The 26,142-nt window shown below is 46.3% G+C and overlaps 2 protein-coding genes across 2 annotated transcripts; both read left to right on the plus strand.

The window, feature by feature from the left end:
* Positions 1-435: 435 nt before the first annotated feature.
* Positions 436-3,631, plus strand: SODALDRAFT_218752 (hypothetical protein). The gene is made up of 2 exons (XM_028607321.1): positions 436-1,333; positions 1,407-3,631. The coding sequence occupies exons 1-2, from the start codon at positions 590-592 to the stop codon at positions 3,306-3,308; spliced, it is 2,646 nt and encodes an 881-aa protein (XP_028464203.1). The 5' UTR covers positions 436-589; the 3' UTR covers positions 3,309-3,631.
* Positions 3,632-4,809: 1,178 nt separating this feature from the next.
* SODALDRAFT_315239 (nonspecific lipid-transfer protein) lies at positions 4,810-6,846 on the plus strand. The gene is made up of 2 exons (XM_028609283.1): positions 4,810-5,740; positions 5,814-6,846. The coding sequence occupies exons 1-2, from the start codon at positions 5,238-5,240 to the stop codon at positions 6,697-6,699; spliced, it is 1,389 nt and encodes a 462-aa protein (XP_028464204.1). The 5' UTR covers positions 4,810-5,237; the 3' UTR covers positions 6,700-6,846.
* Positions 6,847-26,142: the final 19,296 nt, after the last annotated feature.

Below are 26,142 nucleotides of genomic sequence, written 5' to 3' on the forward strand. Positions count from 1 at the left end.
CCCTCCCGTTCTCTCAAGATTATCCTTAATCCGAATCACCGCGGATGATCTGCCCACAACTCGCCTCGCCTCGCCTTCCACACGCCGACCTTTCTCTCTTTCTCTCTTTCTCATTTTGTTGCTTTTATTTATTCTCTTCTCCCTTTTTCGCCCGCGTTAACACGAGTCGAGGAGAAGACTATATACCAGGAGTTGGGATAATCAAAAAGGGAAAAAGGCACAGACGCAAACGTGCGCAGTCGCCGCCTGGAAAGGCCTTGATCCGCTCCTCGTCTGCCTAGCCTTGTCGCCTCGCCACTCTCGCACGAGCAGCACACACGCATATATCGTCAGCAGGACTGCCTGGCTCCATATCACCCCACTACTGTCCTGCGAAAATTGTATCTGCTGCTAGTCGAGGTGGTTGTGGCAACGGAAACACCCAGTCGGCGGCACATCATCAGCGGGCGCAGCAAAGTCGCGACACTAAATAAGCTCATTTACCCAGGCCTTGGCAGCCACCCACCAGGGGAAACTCTTGTTCCTTTGGCACATCCTCTTTTTCGACCACCGATCCCTAGCCTTCATTTCCCTCTGTTTACATGAGTACATGAGCACTCATATGGCGACATCCTCGATATCCGTCCCTGTGGGGACTCCTGTCTCCAACCCCAACACCAACACCAACGTCCCTACCCTCGCGCCGATGACCGGAGGCTCTCCCAACGGCTCCCACGAAACACTGTCCCTCCTACCACAACAGTCCATGCCGCCCTCATTTAATGCGACATCCGTGGCACCGTCTGCCTCCACCCCGTCGGCCGCCCGCAGCGTCAAACGGCCACGGCCAGTTAAATCCTGCACCGAGTGCCGCAAGCGCAAGCTGAAATGCGACAGGAACCTACCTTGTTCCCAGTGCCAGAAATCCCAGCGAACCTGCAGATACGCCGCCGACCAAGACTCGTCCGCACTTTCCGATGCTTCCGATGCCGAACCTTCCGATGTACAATCCGGCCGGCCTGCCAAACGTAACTGCCTGACCGCCGTCCACGGATCCTCCTTCTCAGCCTCCCATCTCGACCCCTTGCTCTCTGCGTCATCGCGCAACGGCGACTTGGCTGCCGGCGGCGGCGCTCTGTCTCCATTCGAGGAGCTGGCATCGCGAGTCGACCGCCTGGAACAGCTTGTCCTCGCAAAGAGCCCTGGCACGACCGACCATGTGAGCACCGGCGTGAGCGTGCCCCGTCCGCCTCTGCCTCTGTCCAGCGAAACAATACGTGGCCTGACCGTGAAGGGCGAGGATTTGCGTACTCGTTTCTTCGGCCAGAGCAGCGTACGCGTGCTCGTAAATCTGGTACTTTCCCCCTCCCCCTCCCCCCCTTTTCTTCAGGGGAACGCCTCGACTGATCAGTCTTTACGTTTTGCAGTTCCATGATGCCAAACACTTCCTTGCGCACGAATCCGGGCACGACGAGTTTCGAGGTCTCATGCACAATCTCTTGCGGCTCCATAGGGTCATCCTCGAAGATTACAAAAAGTCGTTGAAGCCTAACCCGGTCTACGTCGACTCGGTCACGCCGATTCGTAACCGCATGAAGCACATCCTGCCGCCGAGACCGGTTTGCGACCGACTGTTGGGGTCCTACATCCATACCACAGAAACCATATACCGAATCATACACATCCCCACCTTCATGGCCGATTACGAGCGGTTCTGGGACAACAAGCTGGAAGCGGATAACTTCTTGCCGCTGCTGCTCGCCATCTTGTCTACCGGGTCGAGGTTCGAGTCCAAGTCGAAAGGGCTCGGCCTCGGCGCCGATGGCCTCCATATCCCCACCGCCTGTGAGCTGGTCAGGTCGTGGCTGAGCAGCCTCAAGGGCAAACACCTGATCGAGTTCACCACGCTGCAGACCGAGGTTCTCCTCCTGCACGCACAACGTATGACCACGCCAAGGCCTCACGTACTATGGACGCAGCTAGGGTCCGTCGTCCGCATGGCCATGACCATGGGCCTGCACCGCGACCCGTCCGAGTTCGACGGACAGATCCGCGTCTTCTGGGGCGAGCTCAGGAGGAGGCTGTGGTATTCCATCCTGGAACTGGACCTCCACATCTCTCTCATGTGCAACCTGCCCTGTCTGATCCGAGAGGGTGATCACACGTGCCAGGCCCCGCGGAACATTGACGACGGCGACCTGTACGTCGACATGACCGAGCTCCCGCCGGGTCGGCCGATGGATCATTCCACCGACAACCAGATCCAGTCGTACGCGGCCATGACCTTGCCGACGCGGATGAAGATCATCCACGTGGTGAACCGGATTGACTCGGTGCGGGATTGCAACGAAGTGCTCGAGCTGGGGGCCAAGATGGAGAGGTTTGCCGAAGACATCGGCTACCTCTTCCCGCGGACCAGCTCGCTGAGCGATAGTGACAAGAGCAAACAATGGCGGTGCCGCGTCATACTGGATATGCACGTACGGCGTCCCTTGCTGGCGCTGTACCGACCTTTCGCCTTGGGGGTGCCGGACGCGCCGCCGCAGCTGACGCGGTCGTACCTGGCGTCCTCGATGGTGATCCTGCAGTACCTGGACGAGCTGGACCCGAGGCTGGCGCACTACGAGAATGTCAGCGACATGTACCACCAGGTTCTTAAGAAGGACATGCTCCAGGCGTCGCTCAGCCTCTGCTGGTACATCAGGGTGGGTTTGGAGGCAGGCGCCAACGGAGCCGGGGCCGGGGCCGGAGCCGGAGCCGGAGGAGGGGTAAAGGGAGAAGGAGGAGGCGGCGGCGGCGGCGGCGGCAACACGACGGCCAGCGAGACGCGGCTCTTTTCGCCCGACTCGACCGAAGGCGCTGGGACATTCCCCGGGTCACTCGCGCTGTGGTCCCCGTCCCGGCTGATCAGGACGGTGGAGAAGTCGATGGAGCTGTTGATGCACAACGTCGGGGGCAGCGATGTTAAGGACCTCGTCGCGCTCGCCGTTGTGTTCGCGACGGTGAAGACGAGCATGCCGGAGCAGAGGAGGCGGGAGATACGGCGCATGCTCACGGTGGTGCTCGAGACGTGTATGCGGGCTACCAACACGAACCCGCAACTCGTGATGGCGGCGCCCGGAGCCGGAGTCGGAGTCGGACCCGGTTCCGGTTCCGGTTCCGGTTCCGGTCCCGTACCAGCGTCGGCTCTCGCGGGAGATCCTATGCACCCTTACGCAGCGGCCGGGCCAGGGCCGCCGCCATCACATTTTCCATACCCACCAGGAGCAGTGCCGGCCGATGTGAGAGAAGCCGACGATACCTGGAGACTCTGGGAAGGTTGGGACTAGGCCGATGGAAGGCGTTGGATAAGTCGGAGAATAAGTCCGATACGCAGCCACAGCCTGGGCCGATAGCGGTTTACAAATAGGACCTCGGCATCGACTTCCCAGTGCGGGACAACACCCAACAGTCGACAGACAATTAGGTAGCTTGCTTGCTTTGAGTAAGCATGCACTACCCCATACTCCCCACGATCTTCTGGATTTAGGCGACATGCAGGTCTATTAGGTCCTTGTATATTTTGACAGGGTGGATGAGGATGGAATTTGGTGGGCTTGGGACATCTTTTTACTTCTTTTTTACTTTTTTTCTTTTTTTTTTCTTTCCCGTTTCCTTCCCTTTTCCTTTGTACGATGTACAAAATGATTAGCCGATACCCCAAATGATATAGCGGGACAAGCAGGTGTTTCTATTTCCTTCATATTCAGGGAGTATGATCCCAGGACGGGTTATTGGAGCGATCTATTGTGGATTGAACTTTTATTTTGGCGGGCGAGATATCGTGTGGCGCAAAGCGTAGTGAGAGTGGCAATATACTCTGTTGCCGGACCGAATGGAATATCTGTTTATGCTGGGCGTTAGAGCTGGCCTCGCAAAGCCGAGCCGCGGGAACGAAGAACAAAAGCACAAGTACAAAGTATTTATTCCCTGGCTTTATGGTCCAGAGAGCTCTTGACCTACCTTGGATACAGATATACTTGATAGAATTATACTCCGTCGCAAAGACATTCCCAGATCATCTGCCTAAAAGGTAGTCTCGCAGCAATGTCCTTCTACGGCATTCAGCACCGTGAGACGTCTCCTGGCGACTTTCAGAAGCAAACCGCGACGCGACATTCGGCCGAGTTTACCTCGGCATCCTTTCTGATTGGCCCAAGCTTCTGAGGGCGAGCCCAGCCGCCAACGCCACGCCCCCCATTTTCCCCACCTCTTCGCGCAGCAAGCTACGGCGCGGGGGTGGGGTGCTGAGCGCTCCAGTAAGGTACATTGTACAGTGCACCATCGTGTGTTCTGTCTGTCGTCCCCAGCCGATGCGTTCGTTCGGGGATAGGTACGGTACCTTACCTTTATGTTTGTCGAAGGTCCTCGGCTGACGCCTGTATGTACGTGTACTTGTACTCCGTAATGACTCAGTATCCGTGCAAATACGTTGTAAGCCGTTCCTTGTCCCGCTCCCCCGCATTTCTCGGGTGCCGTTACTACTGTGTTACCCACTACATAGAGTAAAAGTAAATCCCCTTCGTCGAGTGTTGTGGGTTAATATGCGGTACACGTGCACCACATGGCATGTGGCACAGAGAACGAAGATGGTACGGAGTACACTTGTACACGTGTACTAATGAGTAGGTACTACACTACGGCTGGAGAATATCATCCAGGGGAAGAGGTGGCGGTTATAGCATTAAGACGTTCCTCGTCCTTTGCCACTTGCACCTACTCCGTACATACCTTAAGGTACCGGTACCTTACTCTTTTACTCCGTAGGTATTTCACAGTCCTTCCATCCTATATCCATCCACATATTTTGCCCTGCTCCTTTTTTAGTACAAAGTACCGACCTAAGGCGCTGGCGCTGGCGCTGGCACTGGCACTGGTACTAATCGACAGATTTATTGCCGTGGGAATTTGTAATCCCAGCCATAGCCGTCTTACCGGAGCGGTGCCGTGGTCTATGGTCGTGATCCCCTATTTCTGTACCACATCCCACCGAACGTCGTCAGTCTCTCGTCGAGTTGGGCATACATTTGTGATACCCTCCTGCAACTCTCGAGAAATACCCTCCATCCATACTTTGTATATTTTATTATCCCTATACAAATTATTCAAACCGTCGAAGTGAAGGTTTCCAATACCAGTTGGACTCACCCTTTACTCCCTCCTCTTCTTCTTCTTCCTCCTCCTCTCCCCCCTCGTCCGGTCTTCTCAACAACTCCGCCATGGCTCCCCACCACAACAGGCCCAAGGCCCCGGTGTACGTGCTCGGCGTGGGCATGACCAAGTTCATCAAGCCGCGCGGCAAGGTGGACTACACGGAGCTCGGCTTCGAGGCCGGCGTCAAGGCCATGCTGGACGCGCAGATCAACTACGACGAGGTCGACCAGGGCATCGCCTGCTACTGCTACGGCGACTCGACCTCGGGCCAGCGCGTGTTCTACCAGTTCGGCATGACCCAGATCCCCCTCTACAACGTCAACAACAACTGCTCCACGGGCTCCACGGGTCTCGCCATGGCGCGCCAGTTCATCGGCTCGGGCGCCGCCGACTGCGTTCTTGTGGTTGGGTTCGAGAAGATGATGCCCGGGTCGCTGCAGTCGTTCTTCAACGATCGGGAGAACCCCATGGGTACTACCCACAAGATGATGGAGGACACTACGGGGATCACGAAGGGGCCCCTTGCTCCCCAGATGTTTGGTAATGCTGGGCGGGAGTACATGGAGAAGTACGTTTTCCTTTTTTTTCTCTTTTTTTTTTCTTTTTTTCCCCCTCCATCACAAGACGGCTAACAAAAACAGGTTCGGCGCCAAGGCCGAAGACTTTGGCGAAATCGCCCGTATCAACCACGAGCACTCGGTGCGCAACCCCTACTCGCAGTTCCAGGACGTCTACACGCTGGACCAGATCATGTCCTCGACCGCGATCCACGCGCCGCTGACCAAGCTGCAATGCTGCCCGACCTCGGACGGCGGCGCGGCGGCCGTGCTCGTGTCGCAGGCCTTCCTGGACGTGCGCCCCCACCTGCGCGACCAGGCCGTGCTGATCGCGGGCCAGTGCCTGGCGACCGACGGCCCGAGCCTCTTCTCGCGCAGCGCCATCGACCTGATGGGCTACGACATGACGCGGCGCGCCGTCGAGGTGGCGTCGCGCGAGGCCGGCGTCAGCCCGCGCGACGACGTCCAGGTCGTCGAGCTGCACGACTGCTTCAGCGCCAACGAGATGGTCGTCCTCGACGCCCTGGGTCTGGCCGAGCGCGGGAAGGCCCACGAGCTGGTGCGCAACGGCGACATCACCTACGGCGGGCGGTACGTCGTGAACCCGTCCGGCGGGCTCATTTCCAAGGGGCACCCGCTCGGCGCGACGGGTATTGCGCAGTGCGCGGAGCTGGTGTGGCATCTGCGCGGCTGGGCGAATAACCGCGCCGTGCCGAATACGAGGGTCGCGCTCCAGCATAACCTTGGACTGGGCGGTGCTGTTGTCGTGACGATCTATCGTCGCGCTGATGGGCGGGAGGCGCCCGAGGTCGACTCGGCGGAGGTCGGCAAGGTCAACCGCCTTGGTTACAACCCTGCGGTGGAGGCCAAGGGTTTCACTTCCGAGCAGGTCAAGAAGGTGGTGAGCCGGACGAAGTCCAGCGAGTGGGCTCTGCAGGATACGCAGAAGAAGGTCCAGTCGCGGTTTTAGCGTGTGGGGTGAGGAGAGTCAATATCATAGGTTCTGACGGCCTAGGTTTTAGATCATGTACATGAATGCCGATTAGATCATCGGCAAATACATACGAATCAAACGAAAGTCACTTGATAGTATGCTGCTGCTCGTGTTTGCTTCTCTCGGTTGATTAACAGGAGAATGAAGAAGTAAATCAAGCCGATGAAATAATATCACTGTATATGTTTCTCTCCTTCAACCTACTTCAGACCAGTAAGGGAACCAAAGTGCCGACAGTCGGTGGTATATAAGATGGTTGAGAGCTCCGTAGTCGTTAATGATAACAATCTATTCTATTGTAAGGAGAAGAAGGGCAATGCTAGGACAGCTCCAGCTCCAGCTCCAGCTACTTCACAAGAGAGCTTTGGGCTTCGGGGTAATTGTACGGAGGAGTACAAAGTCGGAGTCGCGATGGATGTTGGATTAACGGGCGTGTGATCCGGCCGGAGCATAGATACAGAAGATGTATAATTATATTCGTTACACAAAGGAAAGAAGAACAGGAAGGTATAGGTATTCTAAATATATCTACCCCTTTTCCACGCGAGGAATATAGGGCTAGCCCAGCCAATAGAAACACAGAAAATAGGCTTACGTGTTTTTAGTGCGATACACCCCCTAATTACTATGCCCTGATTAGCTTAGTAATTACTTAACCTAACCTCGCCGGAGCCTTATAGTCAATCTTAAAATAGCTTTAAAGAGCAGTTACGTATCTTTTAAAGTCGAGTTAAAAGGCAGGTAAGTGTGAACGACTGGTTACAGGTTATAGCACTAAGTGAGGTCATAATAATAGATTATCTAGAACTAAGGAGGGAAAAGGGAAAAAAAAGGAGAAAAGTCTACGGCGTTAGGCTGGCTATAAGGTAGCGATGACTTAGCGATATAGGTCTATTAACTAAGCGCGTAGTTAGGAAGATCCGGAGTATAGCCGGATCCTCTATATCGGGGTTAACCCGTAATACTATCCCCCCCCTCCCCTTTTAGGGGTTACGTGACCGCGCGTTACCGTTATAGTTCGGCTCCCCCTTATATCGCGGTAATAAAGGAATAGTTATATCCTTTTATCTTACCTCGCCCTTACCTCGATATTAAAGAAATCTTAGGTTACCTACTAACTTTTATTTATATACCTAAAATAGTAATATAAGCCCCCCTTACGTAGATACTATCCGTAGATATATCGGCCCTATTTTCCTTATAGGCCCTCTTTTCCTTTATTCCCCTCCCTACCTTTAATAATAATAATAATAGTAATAGCGGTTCTATATATATTTATTCTTCCTTATAACGATAACTCTTCTAACTTCTCCTATCCTTAGATAATATTAGTAATACTTAGTTAGTTTAAGAGTTCTCCGTTTAAGGTCAGCCGTCTTTTACTCGTAATCTATTATAAGGAAGCTTCCGCTAACTTATATTATTTTATAGACGGCGCTAGCCCCCGGCGATAATAGGGGTAATAATAGTAGTAAGCGAGCTACCGACGATAATATAGGTATATTACTCTCACGCTTTAAAGCGATACTAACTATATAATAGTTTATATTATCGCCCTTACTGCTACCTAAAAAGAAGAAATTAGCGGGTAATCGGCCTCCTAAATACTCTCCCGGTAGCGTTTATACTAAGCCGTGCCTCCTTTACACGCGCGACGTTATTAATAGGAAATATAAGCGCCTTTATCGTAGCTAGACTAATCGGGGGAAGAAATACTATATATACTCTACGAAGATATACCGGTATACTCCTCTCCTAGGGTACCTTAAAGGCTACACATAGAGGTTATTTAAGACGGCTATCCTTATTAACGACGATAATAAGAACGTCCTTATAAGGCCTCCTCCCCTTCTAAGGTTATAACCGCTTCGCTAACCTTCTCCTAGGAGTAAAAACCGTATCTTAACGCCTACGCGGCGTTCTAGGATACCCTTATAGCTAGGGAAATAATAACGGCGATATTACCTATAGCTATATATCCCGTAAAGGCTCCCGGTATAGTAATCACGCTAGCCCTTTCTCCTCCTTAAGAGGTCTAAGAAAATGTAGTATTATAGTTAGCCTTATTACCTTTTCCTAAGGTTATTAACGAGGTAACTAAACTCGCTTCGCTTCCTCCGGTAATAAAGGTCGCTAATAAGGTGGTTATATTAGTCTTTTCTCCTCCCTTAGAGGTTATAGAAGAGATAGCGTTAGGACTAGATATATCGCTTCTAAAGGAGGTTATTACTAGGGCGAAATAGCTAGCCTTTTCTCCTCCTTATAAGGTTATAGGTAAGGTAGTAGTTTCGGGCTTAGTCCCTCCTAATATTATAGCGGAAGAGAACGCCTATCCTATTACTCCTACTCCCTTATCGGGGTCGATATTATCGGATAAAGACTTTAGGCGCCTTAGTTTTATAAAGCTAAGGGAGTATACTCGGCTATTTAGGGAGATACTCGTACTCGGTTACGCTAATATCGTGATCTCCGAATTCTAATAGTACGCGGAGTATAGGCGGGCTTTTACGCTTACGGGTATAACTATCGCTAGCGCGGTTATAATCCCTAATAATAATAATAATAATAAAGATAATAATAAGGTTAAGGAGATAGACTCCGACCTATAGCGGGGTGATAAGGGTAAGACTTTTACAGAAATCGATAATCCCGAGGATAACGATTTTAAGGCCGAGGATATCGATCTAGGCTTATATTAAGCGTGGCTAGGGCGCGGGGCCTATCCAGCCTAAACTAAATCTAACTCTTACCCCCTTCCGATTATCGCGATATAATCGCTTATATATCGGTTCCTGTATTATAATAGCGTAAAAGTGTCTAATAGGCTATTATTCGTTATTACTAAGCCGAATTTCCTTTTAAACTCGTTAAATACCCGCGTTTACGCTAATAGTTTTAGCGGTTCTTATATAGGCTTATAGTATCCTACCTATCGTACTAATGTCTTAATCCCCTATCTTACCTTTTCGTCCTCGCGTAAAGGATTTCCTCGACTTCCTATTCTTTACTATTAGTCGCCCCTTAAATAAGCGGTAGTTAAGGGTCGTCTACTACCTATCCCGGAAAGGGGTTATCGCCCGCGCGACGTAATAGGTCTACGTGGAATCGGGGGTAGATTTACGATAGCATGGCGAGCTCGACTATATATAGGCTAATTAACTTTATAACTCGGTATTTACGATAAAGCTAATTAAGCTTATAGGATAGTCGCGGAGTCGAGTAATTAGCTAATAATAGCTAAACTAAGTCGTTAACCTTAAAACGCTTAGCCGGTATACGATATTAGTTAGTAGACTCCTTATTCTGGAGCTATATCGATACGATCGCGGCCTAGGCGAACTCGGTCGCTTCCTATAGGCGTTGTAGTAGGTTATAGGCCGCTAATAGGTTCCGTGGGGGGCTCTTCGGTTATTTAGATCGAGTTAATATAATAGCTATATTCTAAGAAGAAAGGACTAAACCCCGTTATAAAGCTCTCGCGGTTATTTAGGGCTAGTTGTACTACGGGTAATAAGCGATCCTAGTTATTTTAGGCGTAATAGATAAAAGCTTATAAATAGGCTTATACTTCTTAGTTTATACGCTCTATTACTTTATCGGTCTAGGGGTAGTATACCGTGCTAAGCTTACACGATATTCGTGCGAGCTTATAAAAGTGCTTCTAGAACCTGCTTATTTAGTTTAAGCCTCGGTTATTAATAATCGACCTAAGTATCCCGTAGAACCGGAAATAGTAGTATAGGAACTATTCCGCGTAAGCTTCGGCTTTTATTATCTTTATCGCTTCTAATATTATAGCCTTAGTTAGATAGTCTATAATAACCTAAAGGTAGCGCGCCTTCTTCTCGCCGGCTAATAGTAGGTCCGTTATAAAGTCTATCGATAGGTCGCTCTGTATTTGTTTTAGTACCGGGAGGGGGTATAAGAGGCCTTATTTCGTATTTCTCTATATATACCCCTTTCCGTAGATATCGTAGTTCCGGACGAATTATCGGATATCCTTATTTATCCTCGGCTAAAAGAAGCGACGCGCTATTAAAGCGATAGTATTTTTATATCCGGGGTATCCTCCGATAACTAAGTTATAAATTAACTAAACGATCCTCCCTCGTAACGTTAACTCTTTAGTAGACCCGGGCACCTAAATTCGGTCGCGGAATAGTAATAACCCGGTCGTAGAGACTAAGTACTCGGCTATTTATAGCTTTAATTCTAATAATAGTAGGAATTATCGTTTTTTTTTAGTAACCGTAGATAGGGCTCCTTAATACTATTTATTAGTCGTAAGGGTTTTATCCTATAGTTATTATAGCTTTTAGTCCGCCTTAAAGATTATTTAACCGCTATTAATACGGCGAACGCTAGGTAGAATCGCGGTATTAGGGATTAATTAAATATAGCGAGATTACTCTTATTCGTCCGTTATATCTTAGGGCTTATCTTACTATCGACGCGAGAGGGCGTCCGCTATCGTATTATCCTTTCCCTTCCGATATTCGAGTATAAAGTCGAACTATATAAACTTATTAGCCTATCGGCTTTATCGTTTAGTAAGCGTTCGCTTTATTATAAAGTACTTAAGGGCCTTATAGTCGGAGAGGACTATAAACTACCTATAGCTAATAAGCTTAGCCCGCTATATCGCTAGATAACTTATAATCGCTAATATCTCTTTATCGTGGATTAGGTAGTTATATTCTGCTCTATTAAGTTTATAAGAGTAGTATACGACTATATAGCGATTTCTATCCGTATCTTCTTATATTAGGCTACCTCTAAAGGTAAACCCTAAATAGTCTATCTTAATAAATATTTTATTTACTAGGTTTTACTATTATAGTATCGGTCCTTTTTAAAACCTCGCTTTTAGCTCGCGAAAGGCTATTTCTTTATCGGGACCCTATTAAAAGGCGTAGTCCCTTTTAGTAAGTGCTATTAATAGGGCGGAGATCCCCGAAAAGTCCTTAATAAAGATCCGGTAATAATTCGTAAACCCTAAGAAGCTTCGCACGCCTTTAACCGTTAAGGGCGCTTCCTACTCGCGGATAGCTTATAACTTCTTTAGGTCGTAAAACACGCCCTTCCCCGTAGTGACTATAAATCCTAGGTACTTTACCGTCTTTACGCTAAACTCGTACTTTAACGGATTTAGGTTTAGGCTAGCGTCCGCGAGCGCGCGGAGTACCTACTTTACTTTCGCTTCGTAGTCGGCCTAACTCCCGCTAAAGTAGACTAAGACGTTATCGACGTAAGTAATAATAAAGTTATCTAGGAAGCGCTATAACGTCTTATTAATATATCGCTAGAACGTTACGGGGGCTTTACTTAAGCCGAACGGGTAGATAAGCTATTTAAAAAGCCTAAACCGGGTTTAAAACGCGGTTTTATATTTATATCCTAGAGCTATCCTAATCTTATAGAAGGTAGCGACTATATCGAGTTTTATAAACTATTTCGCTTAGCTTAGGTCTTATAGTATTTTAGCAATTAAAAGGAGTAAGTAACGGTCTCGCTTAGTAATCGTGTTTAGCGTTTAGTAGTCGTAATAAAAACGAAGTCCTCCGCCTAGCTTTTTTATAAAGAGGATAGGAGCCGCGGCTTCTAAACCACTAGCACGGATAAACCCTTTATCTATTAGGTCGGTAAGTGTTTTCCGTAATACTAGGAGTTCTTCTCTTAATATATTATAGAGCGGCCCTTAGGGGAGCGATAGTTTCTTACTATTATTTCCGGGTATAAGGTTTACCTTATAGTCGACTCCTAGTCGGTATAGCGGTAATTAATTAGCCTTATCGAGCGTAAATAGGTCGCCGAATTCTTATAATAGCTCTTCGGGTATAAAGTCCTTCGGGTCCGCTAGTTACTTCTTATATAATGTTTTTTCGATATCCCTTAAGCTTACTCCCTAGACTAAGACTTCTTCGCCCTTCCGTTATAATTGTCTAATAATACCTACGAACACGGATCCGGTAACTAAATAGGCGTCGCGAATAACTCGTACTCCGGTAAGTTTCTTTTTATAGTAAAGTCGTATATTCTTAGCGTAATATATTATATCGTTTTATTCTATCTAGGGCTTCCCGAGGAACACGTCGTAATTAAGCCCTGGCACTATATATACGAATATCCTTTACGGGGAGCCGCCGATCTTAAGCTTATAGACGGCGATCCCTACGCTACAAATAGTCCCGGTAGCTTCCGAGAAGCTATTTAGTAGTCGATTCGTCTTATCGACTAACGGTAATTAGAGTCTTTAGGTAAACTATTTACTTATAGCGGTATAGTAGTCGTAACCAGTATTAATAAGGGCGAGGATACGCCGTTTATTTACTCTAGCTACTATAAATACCGGGTTACTACTAGCACGTACTCTAAACGCCTCTTACTCCCGCTATATCGCGGCTATCGGCTTTAACGCCCGTTTTCGCGTTAGAGCTATTCTTTTTCCGAGTCGTCCATATTAATCGACTTATCTCCGCTCTTATCGCGATCCTTCGCGCGGTTCTCCTTAACCTTCCGGACTATATCTTAGTTTTCTTTTAGCTTTTTATAGTTCCGCGCGATATACCCCTTTTTATTATAGTTATAGTATATCCGAGTCTTTTACTTCGCCTTTCCGTCGCTAATACGGTTTACTCCGCCTATCTTCGTGTCGCTATTAGTATTCTTCTTTACGGTTATATAGTCTTAAGCTTATTTATCGTAGTTCTATTTAAACTAATAACCTTTAAGTTTCCCGGCGATCTCTTACACGCCGTTAACCTATATAGTATAGTGGTTAGTAGGAATACGGGCGGAGATAAGCTTATCCCTAAGTCGCGAGGTAATCGCTCCTTTAACAAATACGATCTATACGGTAGCTTCCTATTTAGTACCGCCCGTAAAGGCGATCTATTTTTTAAAACGGGGCAGGAAGGCGGTAAACGACATATCGGTTTATTAGCGAATCGTGTGTAATACTTAGGTAGCCCGCGATTATTCTATAGGATTAAGGTAGGTACGATTAAAGTACGCTATAAAGTCGTTAGGGTCTATAAGCTTACCCGGCCTATCGCTTTTATAAAAGGCTAATACGACCTATTATACTTCGGGCCCTAGGTAATTATAGATTATATACTAAGCTTATATATTATTCTAGAATAGGTCGCTATTAATTATAAGCTTCTACCGTATCGCGTAGGCCTACGCGCTATAGTATACTCGCTTCCCCGAGAACTTCGCCGGGCTATCGATAGTCTTACGGGGTACCGCCGTTAAGGTCGGGGCGATTACTATTATTATCGGCTATAACGCTAGTAATAGAACCGGTAATAGGGTGGACTTTACTAGTATAAGGATTATCGGGGTTTACGAGGGAGCCGGAATATTTAAGTTAGGCGGTATAGGGTTCTACGGGGTAGGCGATCCTAGGAGCCGGGCTACGAGCTATTCGACTAACTAGCGTTATCGCTTATTAGCTTTTTCTCTCGCGCGTTATCGGTCTATAAACTAGCGTATTTCTGAGTAATATTCTTATATCGGAGCGAGCCTTAAGTTAATATCGGTATATTATTTATAGAGAGGGCCTAGCCTTATATTTAGGGCTCGGGTATTTTCTTTAAACCGTTAGTTCGTCTACTCTACGACCTATTTAATTCTAATAGGTTACTAGGCAGTAGCATTAGAATCGTAATCTATCGCTAGCGTAACGCGTGGATATCGCTAAGTTCTAGATATATAAACGACTGGTTATAGGTCGTGGCACTAAGTAAGGTCGTAATAATAGATTATCTAGAACTAAGGAGGGAAAAGGGAAAAAAAAGGAGAAAAGTCTACGGTGTTAGGCTAGCTATAAGGTAGCGATAACTTAGCGATATAGGTCCGTTAACTAAGCGCGCAGTCAGGAAGATCCGGAGTATAGCCGGATCCTCTATATCGGGGTCAACCCGTAATAGTAAGGAAGCTATAAAATAAGAAAAAACAATAATAATAGTAGCAAATAATAAAGGAAAATACTATTTGAAGCAATTAGTAGATAGAGGAGGTACCGGATATAAATAAAGGGGTTTTTAGGCTCTTCGTAGCCTTCTTTTCCCTCTTATAACCACGATCCTTTTTAACGATTTTCCGTTATTTTTTTATACCTCGCCTAATCTCTCGGACTTTCTTCTTCTTATCCTCCTTAAATAGCCGTTTTTCGTCACTCAAACACGCTATAGTAAGTTACCGGAGCTTTGGTTCTTAATATAGGTGCTAACAGTGGTTATTTTAGGCTCCCTCGACCCGCGCCGCCAGTACTAATGCCGCTGGTTCCGCTTTTTTAACTAAGCCCTCTAGTGTTATAAAGAACACGCCCGGCAAAAAACCTAATATAAGTGCTCCGGTCTTTTTAGCTTTATGCTATTATTTACGGTCGTAAGGCTCCGAGTGCTAACTAAAAAGCAGACTCCTAAGAAACCGAACAAGAAGTCTACTAAGGCGCCTAACCCTAACTTTATACCGGTGCCGTTTAATCTGTCCTGATACGCCCCACGGCGCACTATAGGAACCGCCCCTTACGGGGGGCACACCGTGAGAACCGCGTTCTACGGGGGTACACCGCGGACACCAGGTACCACGGGGGTACCTGGTAGGAACCAGGTATTACCGGGCTATAGTTAGGAAGCCGGAGTATCCCCGGGGTTTCCCCGTGGATATATTAGTTTAGGGCTTCGCCCCTTAGTTTAGTAAAGATATCTTTATTACACCCTATTTTCTATACCTAAAGGTTACCCCTCGAGAAAAGCCTAGCTTATAGGTCCTATAGTACTAGCTAGCTAGGGATTTACCTGTTAGGTATATTAAATAGTAGTAACTAAGCTTTTAGGTAAGGTTCGCGTACTACCACCGAGCGCGAACTACGTATACTAGGACTAAATAGGTATATAGTTTATTAACGAACGCTAGCGTGCTAGGCGTAGCCGCTCTTAAAGGCGCGAACTATATAGGCTAAAACTAAATAGATACGCGGTATACTAGCGGTCGCCCTTATAGACTATATATACTAAACCTAAATAGATATATAGTATACCAGCGGATACGACCGCTCGTGCTAAGCGAAAACGCCTCCCCTTTAATAGGTCTAGGCGTAGATTAATAAAGGGAACCACCGTTAAGCGTAGGAATAGCGACTATACTAACCTATACTAGCCGTGGAACCCGAGCTTTAATACCGCGATAACCTTCCTAATAATCACTAATTAGCGTAGGCGACTATACTAATCTATACCGACGCTAACCGTTCTTAATAATCGCTAAAGGGCGTAGGATAGCGCCTATACTACCCTGTATACTAATATCCTCCGTAGAACCAGAGTCCTAATAGAAACACGGAGTACTAACCTAATCGCCTCCCCTTTACTAGGTCTAGGCATAGAGTATACTAAGGATTCTATAGTCGCCAGGTAAGCATAGGAATAACGCCTATACTACCGGTATTAGCACCTACTATAGATCCCTAACTTTAGTATAATACTAATCTTCCTAATAATCACTAATCGGCGTAGACGAGTATACTAACCTATACCGACGCTAACTATTCTAGATCGCTAAAGGGCGTAGGATAGCGACTATTATCCTATATACTAGCGTCCTCCGTAGAACCCGAGCCACGGTAAAAAACCACGGGGCGTATTAATTCCCCCCCCCTTTTTACTGTAGCACCGAGCCACTCGATAATATCCCTTTTCCCCCCCCCTTTTACCGTAGCACCGAGCCACTTAATAATTCCCCCCCCTTTTTTCTTTCCCTTTTTCCCGTGGAGTATAAGGGGAGCTAGCCTCTCCTTACCGTAACCTTCCCTTTACCTATACTTCGCGGAGAATGTTTTCCTCCTAGCACGGCTCGCCATTATCCGATTAGCTAAATATACCGAGAATATCCGAGGCTAACGGCGTAGTAACCCTAAGAGGAAAAGCGTGGAATTAGTATACGTGTAAGAGGCTATATATTCTAAGGCTTAGGGGGTATATCCTAGCCTTTATCGGATTTACCCGAGGCCTCTCGGTTATCCTCCTTATTAGAGGGAGAGCTTCCCCTTATTCTACTAGCCTTTATCGGGTTTACCCGAGGTTCCCTTAGCTTTCCTCCCTATACAAGGGAGGGCTTCCCTATAATAGACTCGCCTTTAACCGTGACTGATAAGTTTACTAAGGCCCCCCGGCCTATCCACGGACTATAGTATATATACCGCCGTGTCTATCGTTTCCGATTAGGACCCTAAGCTCCCCCCTAAGCTCCTCGCGGACTTTAGGATAACGCCGTGGAAGGCCGTGGTATCCCCGGATAACTAAATAGTAGAGATCTTTACTCGCCTTAATACCGGCTAAGGATCCGAACGCGGACCCGTTCTTTAGGCGAATATCGTGGCTTACTATTAGTTCTTTACATCCGCCTATAATATACCGCTATATCGTCGCTCTATAGTATAGTTTACCGTTTCCCCTTAACGTATCTCCGTCGTTTTACGATATATACTCCTTTCCTTTTATTTACTTTACCCCTTTCCGTTCTTTTCCCTTTTTCCTTTCCTATTGTATTCTATTCCTCTTAGCGCTCGCTAAACGCTCCTTATCGCTACCTAGCGATTCGCTTCTTTTCTTCCCTTCTTTCCTTTCCGTCGTAAACACTATCGCCGCTAAAGGACGCCCGTAGGACGTAGGGCTTATATCGCCCGGGGTAGATACTTAGGGATATTAGGTCGTGGACGTTAGGTCGTGGACTATTAGTAGTTTTATATTAGTCTACTATTAGAATGCTAGTTTATAGACTATCTATAGTTTTATATTAATCCACTATTAAAACGCTAGTTTATAGACTTATAGTTCTACGGTAGTCCACTATTAGAACCGTTAGATTCGCGGACTATTAGTAGGATATAGACGGGCACTATACCATTACATAATTATAGGGGAGCCGTGTAAAAGGCGTTAAATAACCTTCGTAAAGCGTTAAAGAAATAAATGCCTAGATAACCGCGAATAGTAGTGGATACGCATTAAAGAAGACGGAGGCGCTAAAGGCCGCTATTCTAGGCGACGGCTAGATAACCCTGAATAGTAGTAGATAACCCGGAATAGTAGTAGATATCTAAAGAATACTACGGTAACCCGTAAAGCGGTTAGGAGGTATAAAATAAGCCGTGTTACCCGGAGTATAAAGGAGGAAGGACTAAAAACACCGTAATATACTCGTGACTAGACTATCTAATCTCTTCGCTATAATTACTATAGCGCTTTACGAGAACGTAAAATAATAACTAAACGCGCTCGTAAAGCCCTACTATCACCGCGTTACTATAACCCCCTAAGTTTTCGTATTATATCGTTTTCCTATAATTCACAATAGCTTCCTGAGTTTTAGTATTATATAATTTCCTTCCTAACGATTTATAGTAAACTCCCTTATAGCGTTAGATCGGTTTACTAACCGCCCGTATTATAGTAAGTTCCTGTAGTTACCACGTTACTATAACCCCCCGTAGTTTCCGCGTTATAATAAACCGTCTCGCCGTTCTCTTATAGTTATCTAGATCGTAGTAAGTTTACTAATAAACCACCGTAGCACGTATAGCGGTGATTTACTAATAGGTAAATAAGGCACCGTGATTCCCCACGGTTTTACGTAACTCCCTTTATTCCTATTAGCATTTATAACCACTAGCCGTATAACGCTCGGTAGATTAACCAGTAACGCGCTAAATTAGCCGGTATTATATTAACTAACCCTAGCTAGCTTTAGTTCACGGCTCTAGAGCTATCTAGTAACCAGAAATTAAAGGACGATATTTATAAGGACACCTTTAAGAACGTATTCCGCGGCCGCCGCCGCGGCACCGCCTTAAAGGTTAACGGTTACTTCCGCACCCTCTAGCTATATGGCGGAGAGGAATTAATCATCGACGGGCTTTTAGCCGTTAGCCGTAAGTTTAATAAATAGTGATAGTATAACCCTGCTTAGATTAAGTAAATACGCGGCGAGGTTATATAACACGGGTATAATAGCCTGTATACCCGGGGCTTAGAGAGAATTATCTATATACTTCTCGAGTACTCCTATATATCCTATACTATAATTAGGGAAACAGTATACGCTTTAGCACGCTAGTACCCTTAGCTATAGTGGCTACTCGCCGTAAACGCTAAGGTCACCGGTTAAACGCGGCCGGAGTAGACTTTCGATAAGCACCTTATTCTGCTTACCCCTAGCCATAACTCTGCCGGGTAGTTTACTAATACTACCCCTTATATGCTAGCCCGCCGCCGATCCGCTTATATTACTATAGACGGTTCGCCTATACCCCTAAGTACTCGAACCCGTGTTACCTTCGCTAACGCCACGGACAATACCGGTATAAGTAGTAGCGCCTAGGCTGGCGCTAGCGAAGTCGCGACTATTAGCCCGCCGTAGCCTACCGGTAATATTATTAAAGCGGTCGACCTTACTACCGCGGATATACTAGCCTCCCTCTCGTATACTACCGTAACGCTTAACGGGGAACTCCTAGATAAGCTAAAGGAGTATATATTAGAATACTGTACTATCTTTAATAATATCGCGGCCTTTAACCGAGGCGATATCGATAGTCGTGAACTCCTCCGCCTTACCGTTATAGCCGCCGACGATACTAGCAGATAAGCTAGAGATATCTATCTATTCCTTATCCAGATACACTATAATAATAGGACGAACCCCTCGACTATATAAGAACTCGTGGATACTATAAATAACGCTAGTGCTAGCTCTACCCGTGCTAAGCACTAAGCGGAAAATAACGGCGGAGTATTAGCGCCGAAGAGAACGGTAATATCGTCCGGCGAATTAAAGGTATAGCAGGACCTAGCCCGTAATATCGCCCCTAAAGTCCTTAATAGTGACGCGGGAGTCTAATACTATAATCTTACGCCGTAGGGCGGATAAAGTATCTTACTCCTAGGATAGCGGGGCTACGCTATCGGAATACCGGCGGTAGCGGCTAGGTTCGCTAAAGACTAGATCGAGAACTATATCTCTAAGGACCCTACGTAGAGCGTGGCGGATTAGTAACTACTCGTTAAGCTATAACGCCTACGCGCCTTTATCTAGCTAGCACTAATAAAGGCTAGCGGTAACGACTTTACCCTTACGCGTCGTAAAAGGCTAGCCGATCGCCTAACGGATAATCGGGAACTAGCGGAAAATATCGTAAAGCACTACATAGTCCTTTACCGCCACTACGACTAATATAAGGAACGCGGACTACTAATATCCTACGATATTACTATTACTAAGATTACCGAGTAGCGCGACGCGATATCGCTAGAGGATATTATAGGTATCTTCGGCGTCGATATAGGAGCGCTCGTTCTACTCTATATAACGCTAATAAACCTAGATAACGACTCCGATATAGTGGATATAATAGACTAATAGTAGAACACGGAAAGGTCCCTATTAGTGTACCTCCGTAAGGATATAGCCGGAGAATTAGTTAATATTAGGATACGCAGTTTATTTTACTTCCTTTTATAGTTATCCCCTTTCCTTCTATTATACTTAGCGTTATCCTATAGTATTAATAGCGGTCGCTATTAAGGCACCGTACCTCGCTAATATTAGGTAATTTTCTTTTATTCTCCCCCTTTCACGCCGCCTTAACGGGATACCTACTATAAGTCTATATTCTCCTACTATAAGTCTATATTCTAAGCGGAATATACTATACCGGCGTAAAGCCCGCGGGATATAGGGCTCTCCTGCCCCGGGTATATAATACGCCCCACGGCGTACTATAGGAACCGCCCTTTATAGGGAGTATACCGTAGGAACCGCGTTTTACGGGGGTATACCGCGGATACTAGATACCACGGGGGTATACTATAAGAACCGCGTTTTACGGGGGTATACCGCGGATACTAGATACCACGGGGGTATACTATAAGAACCGTGTTCTACGGGGGTATACCGTAGAACCAATATACCACGGGGGTACCTAGTAGGAACTAGGTATTACTAGACCACGGTTAGGAAGCCGGAGTATCCCCGGGGTTTCCCCGTCGATATATTAGTTTAGGGCTTCGCCCCTTAGTTTAGTAAAGACATCTTTATTACACCCTATTTTCTATACCTAAAGGTCACCCCTCGAGAAAAGCCTGGCTTACAGGTTCTATAGTACTGGCTGGCCAGGGATTTACCGGTCAGGCATATCACGCCCTGTATACAATACGTAAAGGGCATTTATTCGGGCAAATAAAACTCTTTAACTTATACGTCACTATAGATAGGCGCTCTAATCGTTACCGTAAATACTACGATAGTAACTATACTTATTCGTAAATATAAGTTCCTACCCCCTAGTTGCTAAAAGTTACGATCGAAGACGAAAGCGCCGGTTTAAATCGAAATAAGGAGTTTATACCCTGGGGTACTCTTACTAATAACTAATCCTTAGTTATTATAGTATAATCCCCTTAGTTAAAATATTAGTCGATACCGTCACGGTCTATAAGATAAGGCCTCTTTTAAGCAGTTCTTTAATAAAAAGGAGCTTGAATACGTGGCGGGCCCCGGGGAGGAGGGCTTAACTAAGCCTAATTTCTCGGCTCGTTTCGAAAGTTTAGTGGAGGAGGTAGTAGCTTATCGCCTCGGCGACTAACTCTAGTAATAGCAGTAATAGCAGAATATTACGCCGGCCGTGGTCTCCGCCGCCCCTTAGGGGGAAATTATTACTCCGGTGGTTAAGAATAGCGGTTCGGGTAGCGTTAAAGTTATCGCTCCGGTTACTCCTAATAGAGTGTAGTAATAGCTTCTATATTTGCCGGCTAGTAGTTTTCCGATTTTTGCTTTTAGGATATAGGAGTTAGCTTATAGCTTAGGCGTTAGGTTAGTACTATAGAGAGATACTAGTTTTGCTTTTACCCTAATCCTACTATACTGCCGGCGCGCGGTACGCCTCCGGCGCCTAATTCTTAACGTTAACTTCTCCGGTCCACCCCCTCTATGCACTTAATATATTAAGATATACGCGGAAGATCTCGAACTTTTATCGTGGGAGTGCCTTCGTTAATCCGTCTACCGGTACAAGGCTTATAGCTAAATAAACTACCCTAAAGGTCCCTTTACCGTGCTCCTATCGAACCTATAAGCGTTAAATATCTATATATCTAATCCGGGTTTCGATCCTATAGCCGTCGTCCACTATAAGCCTAATTATTTAAGTGTTATCGTAATTAATATCCTAAGGGGATTTGTGGTCGAAGCGTATCTCTACGAATAGGCGCTTTAATCCTATCGTTTCCTTCGCGACTTACCCTAGAGCGAGTAGCTCTGCTTCGGTTATAGACGTAGTAACGGTTATTTACCTTATTACTTTCCACACCACTAAACCTCTAAACAGGCTAATAAGATAGCCTTAGGAAGATTATCGTGTATCGATATCATTAGTAAAAAAGGCGTCGCTCGCGATTACTATAGCCTATGAACTAGTGCTCGATCCGTACTAAATTAAGAGGTCCCTAGTTATATATAAGTAACGGATAGCTTAGTCCGCTGCCTTATAATACTCTGGGGAGGGGTTTCTAAGAAAGCGGGAAAGGATAGATACCGTAAAGACTACGTTAGGACGTATTATAACTGCTATATATAGTAATAATCCGACCTTTTCCTAGTACAATTTAACCTCTTAAGCCGTGGCCTCGTCTTCTCTCTTCCGGTATTCTATAATAGGAACTAGTATCGCTAGGTATATATTAGTAGTATCTAAATTAAATCTAGCTATAATCTTCTCGATATATAAGTCGTGACTAAGCAGAACCTTACGCCGGGGGCGATCTCGCGTGATCTTAATCCCTAGGAACTATTCTACGTCACCTTTTTCTAATACTTCGAACCTCTTTTTAATACCGTTAATAATCCTAAGGGCGTTTATAGCCGTATTCTTATAAAATAAGACGAGGATATCGTCTATAAAGAAGATAATAAACGTGTCTTAAGCTACTATATGAAACAGGTATAGCTCTTCTTTACTAGCCTTTATCCCTAGATCCGATAACGTCGCTACGAAGGTCTAGAACTATAATCGAGGTAAATCTCGTAAGCCGTAGAGTGCTTTATTAAGCTCTAAGCACTTATCTAGCTACTTAAACCTATCTAGAAGCTCGTATATAACGGGCGTTCCTATTCTATTCCTCTCGGCGTTAACGAAGGCGTTAACGATATCCAGTTACTTAATCTCTAGGTTAAATTAAGCGGCTAAAGCTATAATAATACGAAAAGACCTTATAGCGAGCGTTACTACGTAGGTTCCCTTAATTGTTAAGCTTTCCTAGAGATCCCCTCGGATATATAGCCTTACCTTATATCTCTTAAGATACCCGCCTTAGTCGAACTTAAAGGTAAATACCTATTTAAATGGAAAAGGCTTAGACTTCGCCGATACCCTATTAATTTCCCTCTACGTGTGTTTCTTAATTAGCTTATTAACCTCCTTTTACGCTGTTTCCTGAAACTAGTCGTGTATAGGGTAGTTATAAAGCTCTCTCTAATACTTTAGTATAGCCTTTAGGTAGTCGTGATAGACCCTGCCGTTAAGTAAGGATTTTAGTGTCGAATTCTCCGTGACTTTTAAATAAGCTTTTATTTTTATATCGGCTACTCCGAATATTACTAAGTAAAAGGATAGAAGCCCTTATACCTTATCGTCGCGCACTTCTTATTAATTAGACAGGAAGAACGTATACGTTAAGGGTATATTTAGCTTTACTATATACGTCTATGGATTAATCCGAATAGTCTTTGATACGCCCTAGATTCCACCGGGAATACTAGGGCGTACTACGGGGTACCCTAGCGGTACCATAGATTATGCCATAGTACCCACGGGGTATACTATAGGCACCTTTAGGGTATACTATAGCTTCCTTAGGGTATGATTGGTGAATACCGGGGAATCCCCCGGGCTCCTATACGTAGAAGACGAGGATTCCACGGGGTTTCCCCGTGGATACTTAAGTCCCGGGGGCGCGCGCCCCCTTAGCTTAGAGAAGATATCTTTATTACACCGTATTTTCTATACCTAAAGGTCACCTCTCGAGAAAAAGCCTGGCTTATAGGTTCTATAGTACTGGCTAGCCAGGGATTTACCGGTTAGGTATATTAAATAGTAGTAACTAAGCTTTTAGGTAAGGTTCGCGTACTACCGCCCGGCGCGGACTACGTATACTAAGACTAAATAGGCACGTGGTTTATTAGCGAACGCTAGTATACTAGGCGTAGCCGCCCTCGAAGGCGCGAACTTTATATACTAAGACTAAATAGATATAAGGCGCGCTAGGCGAAGACGCCTCCCCTTTAATAGGTCTAGGCATGGAGTAGTGTCAGGTGCCTGCAGCAGTGGTTATAAAGGGTCCCCAGTGTGAACCCACAGGGGTCTAGGCGTGGCCAGTCTAAGACCCCTTAAGGCATAAATAAAGCAGTTATCATATAGTAAATAGAATAGTCCCTCGAAGTAAATAAGGTAGCCCTCGAGGAAGTAAATAAGCAGTCCTCGAGGAGTAGCGGAACGTAGTCTTAAGGGGCGGAGGAGCCTCCCCTTTAGATAGGGAGGCCAGCGATTAATCTGATTCTTTGGCTATACCCACGTTTAGACCCTATTATGATCCTATCGTGATTATACCTGGTTCCTTACTTAACCCTACCTTTTTACTCTTTACGACTACCTATTTAATATTTTAATCGCTTTACCCTTTAAGGGCGCGAAGACCGTTAAGGAGAGTTACTAAGATATCTAACTATTATGAAATAAACGACCCTACCTTTGATTTCGACGAGGCTACTAGTTAGTTTAAGCGATAGCTCCGTGATAGCGAGACCGCCTTTATGGAGGGCGCCGAAAAGGGATATAACGGGAACACGCCGGGAACTAACACGGCTCTTATTTCTGCCACCGCACCGGCACCTATTTCTGCCCCTGCACCCGCCCCTGTTCCTATACCTACTACTGCTTCTATCGCTAGCACTACCTCTGCTACTGCCTCTGCCCCTATTATTATCCCCGTTCCTCCTATAGCCACGACGGGACCCGCGTATAACCCTAACCTGCCCCTGTATACGAACGTTAACCTAGCCACGCTAACGGAGGAATAACTAGATAAACGCGTTAAATGGATAGAGGTATAGAACCACCGTAAGCGTAAGCTCGCGTACCTTACTAAGCTAAAGGCGGACACTACCGCCGCCACTACTACTACTACCGCCGCCGCTATTAATCCTAACCCGGCCGATATTACCTACCATTATATAGCAGAACCTCGGCATTATATTATCGTAACCCTATCGGGATCCTAGTATACTCACGATATATCTATAACGTTATCTATACACGGATCCGCTATATAGACTAAGTTTAATTTCCCCCTGCTAAAATAGGATAGTATATCCTAGGCTAAGTATCGCATGTTTATTTAGGAGATAAATTAACGGTTTAACCTAGACTCTTAGTCTTTTCCCACGGACACCGCGAAGAACTACTTCGTTATATCGTGTCTCCCCCACTATCTAAAGGAACGCTAGTAGGCCGAGCTACGATATAAGTACAATAGTGACTCTAATAGAGTTAGCTAGGCCGCCCTATAAGCCTAGCTATCCCGCTAGGTTAACGATAACGACACCCGCCTACGGGAGGTAGCGGTATAGATCCAGAGCGAATCTATCTTATCCTAGAGAGAGGGCGAGTCCTACGCTAAGTTTATATAACGGTGGGAAGCCCTGGAGTCGGAACTACCGGGCGAGCTCCTAGACTGGTGGAGGATTTAGATAATGCTAACGAGGGTACTCCCGCCTATTCGGGACTATATAGTGTCTATAGGAGTTCCTAAGGATTACTAGGACCTAGCCCCGGCCTATCGTAGGGTCGAGGCCTTAACTATTACTAACGGACTAGCCGGCGCTCGGGCAGACTTCTAGTCCGCTGCCTAATAACGCCGCTACCACTCACGTGCCCCTCCTTATACCCCTGCTTCTGCCCCTGTTTCTACGTCTGCCCCTACGCCTATACTAGCCTCTGCTCTTAGCTACCCTATACGCCCTAGGCCGTTATCGTACCTTAACTCTATTACTTACTATAATTATAACTGAAAGGGGCACTACGCTACTACGTGCCCTAGCCCTCGGGCGTAGCGCTTAAGTATAAGTAATAGTAACCCGAATACCTAACCGGTATCTATATCTCGCCCCACGGTCGGCCGTGTTACCGGCGAGGTGCCCTAGGAACTATACCCGCCTCGGACTACCCCTACTACTATACTAGTAAAGGCACGCGTTTCCCTTCGCCGAGGTAGGGAATAGGTGTAGATATCGGCCCTCCTTAACGGAGGCGCCGATATTAACGTTTTAGATCGGTCCCTCCTAGGACTTAGTTAGGTCCCC

The sequence above is a fragment of the Sodiomyces alkalinus genome, assembly GCF_003711515.1.
Source record: "Sodiomyces alkalinus F11 unplaced genomic scaffold SODALscaffold_9, whole genome shotgun sequence".
Classification (NCBI taxonomy): domain Eukaryota; kingdom Fungi; phylum Ascomycota; class Sordariomycetes; order Glomerellales; family Plectosphaerellaceae; genus Sodiomyces; species Sodiomyces alkalinus.

Excerpts from the sequence above, each read along its gene's own strand:
- SODALDRAFT_218752 (XM_028607321.1), top strand. The coding sequence starts at position 590 with ATGAGCACTCATATGGCGACATCCTCGATATCCGTCCCTGTGGGGACT. Across the intron at positions 1,334-1,406 it reads TACGCGTGCTCGTAAATCTG|TTCCATGATGCCAAACACTT; the intron begins GTACTTTCCCCC and ends TACGTTTTGCAG.
- SODALDRAFT_315239 (XM_028609283.1), top strand. The coding sequence starts at position 5,238 with ATGGCTCCCCACCACAACAGGCCCAAGGCCCCGGTGTACGTGCTCGGC. Across the intron at positions 5,741-5,813 it reads GGGCGGGAGTACATGGAGAA|GTTCGGCGCCAAGGCCGAAG; the intron begins GTACGTTTTCCT and ends TAACAAAAACAG.